The sequence below is a fragment of the Mytilus trossulus genome, chromosome 3 (genome assembly GCF_036588685.1).
Source record: "Mytilus trossulus isolate FHL-02 chromosome 3, PNRI_Mtr1.1.1.hap1, whole genome shotgun sequence".
Lineage (NCBI taxonomy): Eukaryota > Metazoa > Mollusca > Bivalvia > Mytilida > Mytilidae > Mytilus > Mytilus trossulus.
The window spans coordinates 38,161,997-38,176,655 of NC_086375.1; the positions used below are offsets into that span (position 1 = coordinate 38,161,997).

Genomic DNA, 14,659 nt, shown 5'->3' on the forward strand with positions numbered 1-14,659 from the left:
GTTGTTTCCAATTCGTTTGATGTGTTTGAGGTTTGGATTTTACCATTTGAATACGGACTTCTGTTTTGAACTTTCCTCGGAGTTCGGTATTTTTCTTTTTTTACTTTTCGAAAAAGAAAGACAGACATGCCCCGTCTACTTTTAGGTCCAGTCTAGGACAGTGTCGGTTATACATCTGTAATAGATGTGTTTGTGTTTGTGTATACTTTACCGACATGGGTGTATTTTGCAAATAAAAATTATTATAATGTGCATTTTTATATCATTTACTGCATGACTCTAGTATAAACAGGCAAAAATCTAAATAAAAATGAATTTGAGCTACTGTTTACTGGGACATGTTGGGAATGCTTTGTTGAAGATAACATCTATCAGTACGCATACTGACTGGTATGATCATGGTCATTAGTATTGACAAACACCCCTCTCAGATCATTCACCTCTTTCTTTCCATCTTGTTGTTGTTTTTTAACGTACGATGATTACAGTTGCGGTAAAATCTCATTATACTATTTTTCAACTTGGATTTTGATCAGTTTAAAGGACTATCATTCATAAATATGGAAATTTGATTTAAAGTATAAAGTTAAATCACGTCATCTATAAGTATTTATGGTTATGTACATGTAAATCATAAATCATAATTGACTTATGTCTTTTTCCAAACCTGTTTATCGAAATAATGATGATCTTGTGACGAACAATATTTTCTTTGTTGTGGCCACGCTCCCACCGCAAACAACAGTTGGAATATGTATTACCTAAATTGTACAATAACACAGTGAACAACTGTGTGATGAAAAAAAGGGGGGAAAAAAGGCACATTAAATCCAAAAAAAGCATTTGACACAACCATAAAGGACACACACTTTATTGCTATTCTCCATCTTCAGGAAAAGGAAGACCAAAAGACAACCCTATTGCAATGGAAAATTATAAAATGGGGGTCTGGATTGGTTTACAGAAAAGAGAATATTGGACAAAAGGTGCAGAATAAAGAGATCAGGAGAATATTGGGCAAAAAATGCAGAATAAAGAGACCAGGAAATAAGAATGAAATAGAAAAAAATAGGACTTTAAAAAATATAAAGAATAGAGAATTATGACATAAAAAACTAAAAAGTACAGAAAAAGAACCTCGTTTAGACCGTCGAAGTGTGGGCTATTAGTTCATGACACACAATCCCTCAACTCACTTTAAAAAAAACTCTAACCAAAGAAACGGCGCTTTAGGTATGTTACAGTGTTGTCTTTCGTATTATACAAAAAAATATATATCAATCAAAGACCAAAGTATAAAAATGCGAACAACTGCGATCACACTACCATTTTTAAGTTGTCCCACCGCAGTAGTTTCTATGGAAACTTATAAACAGGCTGTCAGCGCTATAATATCTGTTCCTGTTGGAACAAATATCCTAAACCATTAATTTCACCAGGTACACACTATGCCATATTTCTTCCCTTGGAAATAACAATATTTTGAAGGAGGGTATAGGATGATAGGCCAGAGTAGGGAATAAAAAGTGCAGGTGGGATAAATTAGAAAATTTACTAGAATAATGAAAAATAAGCATTACAAAAATTATATAGAATAAAGCGGTGCTGAAATAAAGAGAATAGACAATAACGGTAAAAAATAATTCAAGATAGAGAAAAATGGTAAAATAAGATATAAAATAAAGAAATGAAGACAACATTCCTGTATACCAGATACTTATAAAGGAAGTTATGTTCCATGACAGACACGGCTTCAACAATATGTTCAAAAGTAAGACAAAATCAGTCTTAGTTTTAAGTTGACAACACATTTGCCCATAAAATGGATTTTTTTTCACTCAATGGCAAAAGGGAAATAACCATTTGTGAAAATTCAATGTTTACATTTAATAATGTTATTTATTTACTTCCGGTAAAAAGAAATCATGAAGAGCACTGGACATAAATTAGAACTTGGACCCCCAGTTGAACCTTTACATGATCTTATCAGTTCAGAGCGGTACATAGACTCTTTAGGTATGTTAAAAATTAAGTTTTCACCTTATATTTTCTGAAGAAAACCGTCAAGTCAATGCATGTAATTTGAAGATAACCGTCAAGGTAATACATGTAATATTCGCCGCTGTTCGTTAACATCTGACCTATTTCTATTTTCATTTATGATGATTCTGCATGCAAGTCTAAATTGATATTCACTCCCACTTCATCAATGCTGATTTAAAACCATGTACTGTAGAATAGTATTATTCTCTATTCATGCTTATGTAGTTAGAGGGGTAGAATGATCTCAATTTTCTGTTAGATCGTTTATACTGCTGATCAATATTTAAAATTAAAGGATGTGGTATTATTATTCATGAAGAAGATATCACAATTATAGGTCACCGTACAGTCAGTTTATCTGAAATGATTTATTCATGTCTTTAATTAAGTGATTCAGATACGAGATATTTTAGAGAGGCTCGGGGATTTGGATTGTTATTATTTGATCTATTGTAAAAGCTTGTTGTTTTCTCAACGTTCAGAAGCAAATTTGTCATGCATTTTGATCTCATGTGCGAATTTGCTGTACTCCGATAAGGTAAACGAGGTTTCTATATATATATATATATGTATACACTAGAAGTGTTATTTTTTTGTATCTTTTTTTTATTCAAAGGTAAGCAAAATCATTTCAGTTTGTGAAAATCGTTCTACTTAGGCTTCTTCTTCAGTTTTTAGTTTTCTTCATTGTGTTTTGTGTACTCAGGATGTTATTTGTCTTTTGGGATTATTTTTCAAGTAAGTTTTTTTTGCAATGTAAAGCATTGTCAGTTTCAGTTGAACATCCCTTTGGTATCTTTCGCTTCTTCATTTAGCATCTTGTTATTGACACTGAAACTTAAACTTTATTTTCTTATTCCAGTCAGTATTCAATTTGAGTTTTACGTTTTTCTCTGAAATAAGTCCTAATCCGAAGTAGGTATTCATGATAGGTCAATGATAGTTGGTGTTTTTGTTGTTGAAGGAGTGTGAAATATAATATACATTATTGTTGTACTGTATAAACTGTAATACAATTCATCTAGTACATATGTTAATTCAGAATCGAATATCAACAATAAGTAATAACTGTAATAATTTATACAATTTTATTAACAACTACAAACTAGAACGATATTGATGCATATAACTGCATTGTATAAGTAACAGCTTATCTACATGTCAACAAGGCCATGTACATAGTTACAACCCTAGATGGAACCAAATAGCATCAATCGACTAATGAAAGCTATGTTTTACATAGACAAGTTTACCAAGATGTCTAGGGTACTGGGAACAATGAAAGTCGAGTTGTCATAGTGTCACAGAAGCATCGTTTCTAATTTAGAGACAAAAATGTGCTGCCGCCATTATGCATATCCTATATTCTCGGGTTTTTTAGGACTTCGATTTCTTAGAAAATATGATTTTCAGGTCGACACTTTTTAATTCCTGTATTCTTATTATTCCTATGCGTAGCCTATACATGTCCGAATAAAATATGCTGTCTGGTCATGCCCTCTGTTTAACCTCGGGCCCAGTGGTCAATGTATTTGTGTAAAAAATACTTGAGCAGGATCAGATAACCCTCTCGTGCACTTTAGATAACCCCTTGTTTTTGTAGGGGTTCGTGTTACTCTATTTTTAGTTTTCTCAGTTATATTCTGTAAACCTTAGTTTGTGTGTCTTTTGGTAGTATTTCGTTTTTTTCTGTCAAAGCATTGTCCGCTTTCCTCGACCTGTTGGACGTCACTTGGTTAGTGTACGGACGCACAAGCACTTGTTTCTATCCATAGGAAGGTCGACTATGCATTAAAAAAAACAAGTGCCTGTGTACGCACGCCTCTTTCAAAATAGGTATGATTCCTAATAGTGTTTTTGACAGTCTACCATGTTAAGAATGTAGACATATTTGTTCTTGGAAAGTAGCTTATGTCATTTTGATATGTAGCCTTGACCTCTTGTTTTTTTGCTCTCCAGAGGGATGGAGAAAATGCTTAGGGAAAAATTACACATGGCTGGTCAACAATATGTAGATGGTCACTTATCCTGATTACATAAGTCTTATATTGGTTAACTTTTCATCAGTACACGTTTTGTATTTTTTTAATAAATTTTGTCAGACAGTCACACGGCATCATGCTTATAGTGTCCTCCATCTCATGTGTCCTGCATGCACAGTAAATATCGCATATTTTCTTTTATCGTTTTTTATTGTCGTATAGAAGCACACCATCTTACATGATTTCCATTCTATAGCTGGCTTGGTTGGAAATATATTTATGAATGTCTGGATTGAGGCGTCTTGACCATTCATGTTTTAAGACCGTTTTGATCTGTATTCTTTATATTTCAGCCCAAAAACAACATTGATAACTTACTCTATTTTTCACTATCCTCTATTTTTTTTAATTTATTAAGCACTTTTTGTCAATATTCTGTAAACCTCACGTAGACCCTGATCCATGGTCATTTGCAGACTTTTATACTGGTCAGCACTTTTTTAATCGATTTATTTATTCAGATTCATTTACCATAACATACCAATCCAACATGTTTCTTCATCTGTTTGTTTTTGTTCTATAGAGAGACGACTAAACAAAGTTAAAGGAAATCAGGCAAAGGAGCCAACTGCCAAAGAAATGCTTTCAGCCCTTGAAAAAACGAAAGAAGGCCAAATGCATCAGTTATTGGATAGTAATACTCAACATTCATCTTCACAAGATCCATGTTTAGATGGTGCAGTTGTTAATAAAACGCATACTGGAAAACAACAAAACTTAGAAGAAATAGTAGCTCTTATTTATCAAGATGCTTTATCAAAAGACAAAGAAGACACCGAAACAGACAAAGGATGATACTTTGGCCCTTCGTGTATTTTTTTCAATGGTTTATTTTAGGATAAATATGATAAATATGATAAATGATTATGTATGAACGTGACAAGGTAGAAATGTGAACTTCATGCCGGAAGGTTAATAAAATTGTAAAAAAAAGTGTTATTTTTTACTTGACAGTGTCGTTTTCATCATCATTTTATCGGATCCAACAAAGCTTAATAGCTAAAGGAAATATAAAAAGAATTTTATTCATACAAATTGTTACACATTTTCATTTATACCCACACTTTTAGTATAAGTAAAGGGTTACCAAGTAAAGATAGGCGTCATATAACCCATCAAATAGACTGCATAGTAAATCCCCATCTTTTTTTAAAGCATTCAATAACGCGTTTAAGTCATTTCTGGGTCTGACAGCTACTGAGTCGTAATGCTCAAAACATTTGTGTCATTTTCTGTGATTATTTGATCTATTCTCCTCACACTAATCCAAACTTATATGATGTGGTCTGTAAATAGGTTTCTCCTGGTGATAGTACTGTTGATGGGAAATTTTTCTGTAAGATAAAAATTGAATCAAAGTCACATTTTTTTAAAAGGCAGGAGACATACCCGTATCCAGGGGGGTTCGGACGACCAAATAAGCACTGTTAAAGTCAACGTTCTGTTAAAATTATGACTGTTAAAGTCGAGTTCATGAGTCCAAATAACACCCCCTTGGAAATTCCTGGCTACGAGCCTGGGAGATACAATAAAGAGACAATAAAAACGGAGAAAGGATAAACAACTGTCTACTATTAAACACTACATAGAAAACTAAATACTGAGCAATGCTAACCTAAACAAAAATAACAGGGCGACTTCGTGCAGGTGCTCTGGTGGGTAAGCATAACCCGATTTCACGTTATACACTCGTCTTGTTGTTCTTGTAGCTAGGTATGTTTCTTTTTGAATCTCTGCTCTTTCTATTAAATGAGCAATTATAAAAAATCTTTTTTCATTTTCAGACTGTAATTACGATTCGTGGATATAATTATGTTTTAATAAACTATGGATAATTAATTTGACAAATTATAACTGACAGAAACAGTGCAGTGGTCTGTTGTCATTAATTGAACTTTTAGTTTTTGCATCATGCAAAGACACCAGAGACAACATGGACAGAATTAGGTGACCTTTGGTGAGCAGCTTAAGGTCACGACATTTGCCTTCAAACGGTAATAAGAGAGACTCATACCATGGAAGTATAATTATAGTCAATATAATACTTCTAGGGTCGTACTTACATTATTTGGACTATCTGGATAATGTTGTGCTTCTAATGCAAACCCGTTATATTTATGATAATGTCCACCTCCTTTACCGGGTTCATCTATATAAAAACCAGTGTAGAACTGCATACCGGGCTCAGTACTGTATACTTCTAACTTCCTACCACTAACCTCCTCATAAACTCTGCAAAAAAGTAATCACCCTTCAGTGATACATGCTTGCTGGCATTATTTTGGTATATTTTAATTCTTAAAAAAACAGTGTCCTGATTTGGCCTTGCAACCAACATATATATATATATATAATCCTTTGGAATGCATATGAAAGATTACTCATCTTACAAAGAATTTTGAAGTTGCTTCATAACTCGAGACATCTAAAGACAACTTTTGAACGTTTTTATTTGAATTTAATGAAGCTATAAGGCGGAAACATCTTACAGACAAAAAATATGTTATTTGAATTTAATGATGCTATTAATATTAAAACATCTTTGTTAACACTTATGAACAGATATTTCATTCCAATCAACCAATATTGTCTATAGTATCGCTTTGCTTCTCAACTTTAATCAGAAGACGTTATTCTCTTCTTATTTACAGTTCAACTTTCACTAATTTCAAATCCAGAGAGCTATAGGTCGAGTGGGTTTTTTGTGTACCAATAAAACCTGCCTAGCTTAAAGTTTGACCTGTAATCATAAACACAATAGTGGATTAAGAGGTCAAGGAGTCTTGTTCCTATATGAAGAAGCAAACATATATGTATGGCTAATGCAAGTAGCAAAGGATTACGAATACAAATCGTATTCCAATATGAAAGGCTAACACACTCCTTTTCAATATTCTTGATTCGACGATGTGAGATATCTTGATGATCATAGTTAAATGCTAATTTACCTTGCTCTGAGTTTCTTCCAGCCAGCATCATTAAAACAGTAGCAATGATCATATCCTACATTGCCTGGCACATCGTTTATCACTGTTTCTAACTTTATGGAAGTTCTGAGATCCATTTTAGTTCCCTCTACTGTCTCAGGATCGCCTTTGAAAAGATAAATAAAAGCTATGATCGTTCAACATCTTATTTATTGGTCACACCGGGTAATAGTAAATCTGCAAGTTCAGACTTGTCTATCTGAAGAGCATCTCATTTATAAATATATATAGATTCTGCAAAATTACTTTATTAATGTTTGTATAAAACATTTAAAATAAAAAAAATAATATGGAAAGTGGATGAATATTATATTAAAGCTAACATTATAAAGTGATCTTCTTTCTCCAATGAAAATAGGAGAAGTTCCATATGGATACGGCGAGAAATTGGAAGATACAACTATGTGATGTGATGTAATGTGGTTTCTATCAAAATTTATGAAACTGATCGGAACCAGTTTATATGCCCATCATAATAAGAGAAAAGGAGGGTGTTTGGTAGGCGACAATAAACATAGGCAGTCACTGCTCATTCAATGTTAAATCATGAAACTACGCCGATGTTTCAAAGGTTTTGGGATTTGCATTAACTTTTGGACTGCATGTCACCAACAGTTGAATCTGTCAATATCAAAAGATATAATAGAATCTGACATCTTAAATAATCAATGTTCATACTTCTCAAGGGAGAACAGGTAACTTTATAATTCATTTCATTACAAATTCAATATACAGATGCATACTTTTGGGACATAAAAGGGATAAGTAAATCATTTTATGTCTGAATAGTGATTTTACCTGTTGGAATAGAAACATCGTTTACGGGAAGGTATCTGTCGGCATTCAGTTCTACAGTATGTTTCAAAATATCACCAGTGCCCTAAAAATATAAAAAAAATAAAAATTACTTATTACCCATAACTGTAAAAAAAAAATCGATTCTAAGCTATACCATTTCGTATTATTAGTATGAAAACATACACCGTATTTTGAACAGAAAATTGGTCTGGTCAATTTTGGGGAGGATGGCAAACTTCAGTTCACTAGAATGTGTGGTTCTCTAGCTTAAAACAAGCCAGAACAGTTAATTTGAATTCAAAGTTCAAAATTCAGGAATAGAAAATAGATAACTTGAAAAGATCATTTGAAATTCAAAATCAAAACGGCATGTTTACTATCCTTCTGTTTGCTTGTTCTATATTCCTGAGGCTGTTGAAGCCATTCATGTCTCTTATAATGAAAGTTTGATATATGTGTGTATCAATCTTTTAACACACTCTCTTGGTCATTATCGTATAAAGATATTATTTGCAGCATGGTAAGTGACCAGCTTTTGCTTGCTTATGTATTGTCAACTAAACATTCAGACTGCTGTTTAATGGGTTTGTCACCAATTACTTTTAGTACCAATCTCCCTTGCTAGAAAGCCTTTAATCTTTTATTTACAGGGTGGTGCCACATGTCAAGCATGATTACCAAGCACACGAACTAACTCCCGAGTGTTCGAGTATTTAGTTTTCTATTTTGCGTTTTCAATACTGTTTTTTTATGTCGGCTTCCGTTTTTAGCCATACCATTGTCCGTTCGTGTTCGACTTATGAGGTTGATTATCCTGTTGGTATCTTTCGCTTGTCTTTTACAAACACTTACCTGACCTGCCAAGTTGAAGTATGCATGATTAGTAAGATTTATGACAGTTTTCTTTGTGGTGTTAGCGGTATAATGGATGACAAGTTCGTTGTCTTCCGTCAGCATGTAGGTTACAACGACTGTCACTTCTCCAGGATAACCCTCCTCCATCTCAGCACTGACATACTTTAATGCTAAGATATCATCATCTTCTGAAGCCTCCCATACTTTCTGAAACACATTTACATAGTTACAAGTTTGTTTTTTTTAATTTCATTTTAAAGTGGAACCAGACAGTGCAATAACAATTTCTGAGATAGAAGTTACAGCCGATTTCATTGAGTGTGTAGGCAAAGGTAATATCGTTGGTTAGCTTGCTTGTTAGCTGAACCGTGAAGTCATTATTAGTTAAGGTATACTACCCATCTTTCGAAGTAGCCTAGTCAAACAGACACATAGACTGGTTATCTGTCGGACTAGTCTGCTCTTATAGGAGGGTAGTTTACCTAATAAAGTAATGACTTCACGGTTCGGCTAGCAAGCAAGCTAACCAAATATGTTATGTTTGCTTACGCACTCTATGCAATCGGCTGTATAATGAACTGTCTTTAAATTCTATTCTTCGTCATTCCTGACAAGTGGGTAACGTGGAAATAGAATAGTACAATACATAAAAAAACAAGAATGTTTCCATAGTATAAGGATGCCCCAATCGTACTATCATTCTCGATGGTCAGTGGACTCTGGGGTTGGGGTCAAAACTCTAATTTGGCATTAAAATTAGAGAGATCATAGCTTAGGGAACATGTGTACTAAGTTTCAAGTTGATTGCAACTTTATCAAAAACTACCTTGACCAAAAACTTCAACATGAAGCGGGATGGACGAACGAACCAAGAAAAAAACCAAGAATGTGTCCCAAGTACACGGATGCCCCATCTGCACTATCATTTTCTATGTTTAGTGGGCCATGAAAATGGGATAAAATCTCTTATTTGGCATTAAAATTAGAAAGATCAAATCATAGGGAACATGTTTACTAAGTTTCAAATTGATTGGAATTTAACTTCATCAAAAACTACATCGACCACAAACTTTAACCTGAAATGGGATGAACGGACGGTATGACGGACGGACGGATGGTACGACGCACAGACCAGAAACCACAATGTCCATAAAGTAGGCATAACGATCTGTTAATGCATTCATCTGTAGATAATATCAGATCACTCCCTTGAAGATCAGAGAGAGATGTACATTCATGTTACAAATAGGATGAATGTGATAACATTCAAACCCTTGAAATCTTTAAAAAAAAAGCTCAATGCCATGAGATGTTGTTAGTTTTTTTTATATAGCTTTTTGACTGTTGTTGCCAAGTGTCGCATATAGAACTTGGCGACTTGACCAAAGATATGTTTTAATGCAATTCATCATTTTATTTCAATGTTTATACCTTATCAAACCCAAACTTCCCACCATGTAGTGCATTTGGGCCATTATTCACTTCTAACGTGTAATTCTTTCCATCCAGCTCAAATTTACCATTAGCTATTCTGTTTGCATATCTTCCTATGATAGCACCAAAATACGGACCAGATGTTGTGTATCCTATAGAACAGAATAATAACTTAAAATTTGAGCGCTTTTAGTTCCCTATACCTCAGGACAGTTCAAATTGAGCACAACAATCAAAAGTAAGATTAACTTAATGGTTCAATTCATTCTTCAACGTACGCATTTTTGACGGTGGTTAAACATATAGTGTGTTACTTATATAAGTAAACATTACTAATAAATAGTATTGAAGGGTCCTTTAAATATTTGAATAATTCAAACAGACATGAATTGTCTGATAATATATATACAGTGTATCTAAATATTTTTGAAATTTCGCCATTTAAAAATAGTATGCTTTGTTATATTTTGGAGAACATAACTACGTTTGCGATACGAATCGCAATAGCAGAAGACTATCACATCAATGGAAGATAATCACTTCTCTTACTAAAGGATCTGCTCTACCTAGTAATTCTCATTTATAACATGCATCACACCTGTCGATACCAGTACATGGTTTCTGTGGCTATATATCCATTTTTCAACTGAACAAACTTAGCTTAAAATGCACATTTATATCGACCATTATAAAAAAGGGCAAAAGTCTGTAACTTACTTTCTAAACTATCGTATCCTAAAGTTATGTCTGCTATTTTACCATTTTTGTCCGGAACAAAAATATTGGTAATTATTCCTCCAAAATTGATAATCTGTACTTTTACATTATTTTTGTTTTGTAGTGTATATCTAAAACAGAAAAAAACAACATATATTTTCGCCACTTACAGATGACAGAGACATATAATTACATTATGTATCCGATGATGAGCATCACAAAGCCTTAGGGTTGTGTTTTCTTACTCCGCTTGTGACGTTGCTACATATATAAATTTATTTAGAACTTCAGCGACCGATATTATAATGTAAGAAGGCAGAATTTCATGGGTTGATGTATACTCTTACTGTTATCCATATTTAAGACAATACTCATAAAAATATAAAGTTAATAGTTAACAGTTCACACTTTATAAATTCCTAACCCGTACTATATATCATTTGAAATTCATTTCCTTTGACTATATCATTACAGAATCCTCTTATTCGTCTTATTGTTGCTTTGTTTTTGTATTGAATATTTTTGAAATGTTTGCCACTGGACGATACATGTTAAAGTAAACAACAATGTGATTTCCCACACTAGGGTATAGCATACCATGAATATTTATAGATGTTTTTTTTTTTATGACTTTTTGGACTACTACTTGAAAGTGAGGGTAAATTGTGTGGGAACAGAAAATCAATATTTCCAACAGGTCCACTTGCACAAATAACTGTTGCAAGGCGGTCTATTTTTAACGCGCAGAAACCGCAGTGCGTCCATCTATTTTAAACGAGGAATCGGATTCAACCGACCCCATTCTGACTGACGTGGCTGTGTACTTTTACATCCCTCATAATCCAACAGGCGACCCAATTTGACACTAGTTTAACTCACGGACTGACAGTCGAAAGAGAGACGAAAGTGCCCATATATCTATTCCTCAGTCACCCTAGGGATCTAATCCTTTAAAGTTGAAAGCCTGACATTGCAAAGGAAGTATACCGCCCCTTTCCTTTGACTGACACATGAGACTAGCAGCTGCAAATAATGTGTCTAGCGACAAATTCAAGAGTCAAGCTACGCTAAAGTGGTTGACCTAATTTTTTTGAAATATAAAGTAACTTACTGATAAACCTGTTCTCCTTTAAACTCTCCATATTCTTCTTTTAAGATCGAAGACATTTCACTTTCTGTAAAAAGCCAAAACACAATGTGTTACTCACTATATATACACATACAACACTTGTTTTATTTACTCGATGTTTGCAGTATGATATCCTATACCGAATAACAATTATGACGACCTTGTACTATTAGCATTATAGTTTACAAAACTTGAAGATTTTTTAAAATGATAAATAGAGAATTTGCACTTGCATTAAGCATTGACCTTTCACGAGACTGTGAAATTACTATCATTATTTTAAATTTGGATTCAGATGAGTGATTGATCGAAACAAGTATAGATATCAAATGGATAAATTATAGCTTCGTGTTTAAATGTTTTCTCAGAATTATAAGTTTGAATTCTAACGGACTGCATAACATTTGTCTTGTCTTACTGTAGAATAGAAGTGACCTTGTTATCTAAGAATATGTATCTATAAAAAGATTTGTAAATAATAACACAAGCTTTACTTACCTGGACAGTTAGTCCCCCTGGCGGCAAGGTATATAACTACAGCAAGTAATGCAATAATGACTACTGTCACAAAACATAAAATCATACATATATTCCGACGGTTGTCTTTTCGAGCCATTATAATCTGTATATTCAATATTTTTCTAGCGTGCTTCAAAATTCACTTAAAAGTATAAATACGGCGGTTTTAAAGTCGAGTTAGTCAACCATAAACTTAATACGTCTATTATAAAGAACACAATGAATACGACACTGCCTCCAAGTTGTAAAATTTATACACCCTATTATTAGTATAGATTAATTCAGTATATGCAGTATCACAAATATGTAAGAGTTGTAAAAATTTGATTAGCATAAGCAAGTACAAGCTGTTTATAGCCCAACTTGATAAGTAATCTAGTTAACCAGTCAAAAAGTATTAGTTATCTAGTTCAAAAAGTATTTTCAATTTATCAAGTTCTGTTGAGCTCCTGACAAACATGAAAATGGTATATTAATATTAAACATGCAATTTTGTTATTTTTGTCTCGCATCCTTTACACTGAAGATTTGTTGCTCAAAGTTAAACTTTTTCGGTTTCACTCTACCGTCTAGAGACGAAAAGAGACCAATCAGTTAATTCGTTGTTAGAATGCTGTACGTATTACAAATTTTTAATAAACATAATAGTGCCAGTAAAATTGGTTTGCCTATTGAGTTCCTAGTTTCGTGTTAATCTGAATTTGATAAATTTAAATTATTTTTTATACGCTTCACTTAACTTTGTCAACATTGTCTTAAGGGTCTTTAAAATTATACCAGATGACATTGCGAGTAGAAGCTAGGTTTTACTGAAATAATTTTATTGAATTTCGCTCTTCGTCATGCGATTTTCTTCTTTCAACAACTCAACTCAGAAGTTGATGAGCAAGGGGGAATAACAGGTTGCATGTAGATGGATAAAAAGTATTTCGAATAAATAATGCATTTATTAAAGTTATGTTTCTGAGCTTGTTTTGGCTTTTTTGTTGTTGTTGAAAGTTATAGATTTCCAAATATTGTGTTGTCCATCTTCGTATTTGTCTGACTAACTTAGACAATTTAAATTCTTTTTTACGCTACACAAAACTTTTGCCAACAATGTCTTATGGTTCGCTTGGAAGTTGTCTTACAAATTATAACCGACGGTTCTGTCGTCATGCATTGCGAAGTGTAGACATGTTTTATTGAAGGAACTTTGTTCAATTTTGCTCCGAAATAAACAACTGTCGTAAGATTCAAAGATTTTTATGCTATAACTATAAATTCATTAATTACTTTCACAGTTGGAGATAATCGCCGTTACTGCAAGCTATAGCTAGTCAGTCAAAGCTAATTCCGGCTAATAATTTAACCAGGTTTCCCCAGACTGTCAAAACAGTTACGAATCAAACTGTGCTAAGGAGTTTGTAAACATTTATTCATACATTTCATTGCCGTTTATCTTTCTTTGAAAAAAAGAGTGTCCCCTGTATCATTTGTGTGTTGAGTTCATGCTTATGCAGATAATTATCTTCAAAACCTTGAGCTATTGCTAATACCGAAAATACATGTTGATTGTGAAATTCAAAAATGTACTAAATTGTATCATGCTAAGATAAAACAAGAAGTTAGTAGTAATTTGGGTATATTTGTTTTAAAAATCTTGCGTGACAACAGGTTACAAACCTACACATTTGGGACTTGAAAAATTGTGAGAAGCAAGAAAGCGTTCTTCGTATATATTTCATACTTCTTTTATGTTCCATTGGCAAAGCAAATACTGCTTTTCGGTAATATCCACCAAAACTCTCATTGGTTGAAATGACGGAAGGCAACGCACCACCGATCAGTAAAACGCAAACGTTCCGACATGATATATATATCTAACGTCGAAACGTCATAAACCTCTCTAGCAACCTTGTATCAGATTAGAACGTTGTTTATAACAGTGGATTCACGAGCTTTCGACAGTGGTTCTGTCAACTATTTTGTTGTCATAGCAAACCTAATGATGATTTTGACAATTGAATATAACTATTTTTGTTCTTTATTTATTTGTTTGTATTATTATTCAAATCTATTTTTGTTTATTTTTAGATTTATTCAAATAGTTAGTAAGTATTCAAAATTTGAACATCATTATGTGATAATGATGT

General features: G+C 33.2%; 2 protein-coding genes across 5 annotated transcripts; one reads left to right on the forward strand and one right to left on the reverse strand.

Moving 5' to 3' along the window:
• Positions 1–1,890: 1,890 nt before the first annotated feature.
• On the forward strand, positions 1,891–4,979 carry LOC134709406 (uncharacterized). Its single transcript, XM_063569568.1, has 2 exons — positions 1,891–2,016; positions 4,609–4,979. The coding sequence occupies exons 1-2, from the start codon at positions 1,926–1,928 to the stop codon at positions 4,878–4,880; spliced, it is 363 nt and encodes a 120-aa protein (XP_063425638.1). The 5' UTR covers positions 1,891–1,925; the 3' UTR covers positions 4,881–4,979.
• A 157-nt stretch (positions 4,980–5,136) lies between these two features.
• Positions 5,137–14,284, reverse strand: LOC134711415 (galactose mutarotase-like). 4 transcript variants are annotated; one of them, XM_063571979.1, is made up of 9 exons: positions 12,504–12,806; positions 11,988–12,051; positions 10,877–11,007; positions 10,157–10,311; positions 8,723–8,932; positions 7,871–7,952; positions 7,034–7,178; positions 6,149–6,317; positions 5,137–5,419 (listed from the first exon to the last, which is right to left on the reverse strand). In XM_063571979.1, the coding sequence occupies exons 1-9, from the start codon at positions 12,619–12,621 to the stop codon at positions 5,342–5,344; spliced, it is 1,152 nt and encodes a 383-aa protein (XP_063428049.1). In that variant the 5' UTR covers positions 12,622–12,806; the 3' UTR covers positions 5,137–5,341. The 4 variants fall into 4 exon arrangements, with proteins under 4 accessions (XP_063428049.1, XP_063428050.1, XP_063428051.1 ...); XM_063571980.1 differs by lacking the exon at positions 12,504–12,806 and adding an exon at positions 14,254–14,284 and having other exon boundaries at positions 5,138–5,419; XM_063571981.1 differs by lacking the exon at positions 12,504–12,806 and adding an exon at positions 12,424–12,482 and having other exon boundaries at positions 5,138–5,419.
• Positions 14,285–14,659: the final 375 nt, after the last annotated feature.

Excerpts from the sequence above, each read along its gene's own strand:
- LOC134709406 (XM_063569568.1), top strand. The coding sequence starts at position 1,926 with ATGAAGAGCACTGGACATAAATTAGAACTTGGACCCCCAGTTGAACCT. Across the intron at positions 2,017-4,608 it reads GCGGTACATAGACTCTTTAG|AGAGACGACTAAACAAAGTT; the intron begins GTATGTTAAAAA and ends TTTGTTCTATAG.
- LOC134711415 (XM_063571979.1), bottom strand. The coding sequence starts at position 12,621 with ATGGCTCGAAAAGACAACCGTCGGAATATATGTATGATTTTATGTTTT. Across the intron at positions 10,312-10,876 it reads AGGATACGATAGTTTAGAAA|GATACACAACATCTGGTCCG; the intron begins GTAAGTTACAGA and ends TCTGTTCTATAG. Across the intron at positions 7,953-8,722 it reads ACTTCAACTTGGCAGGTCAG|GGCACTGGTGATATTTTGAA; the intron begins GTAAGTGTTTGT and ends TTATATTTTTAG.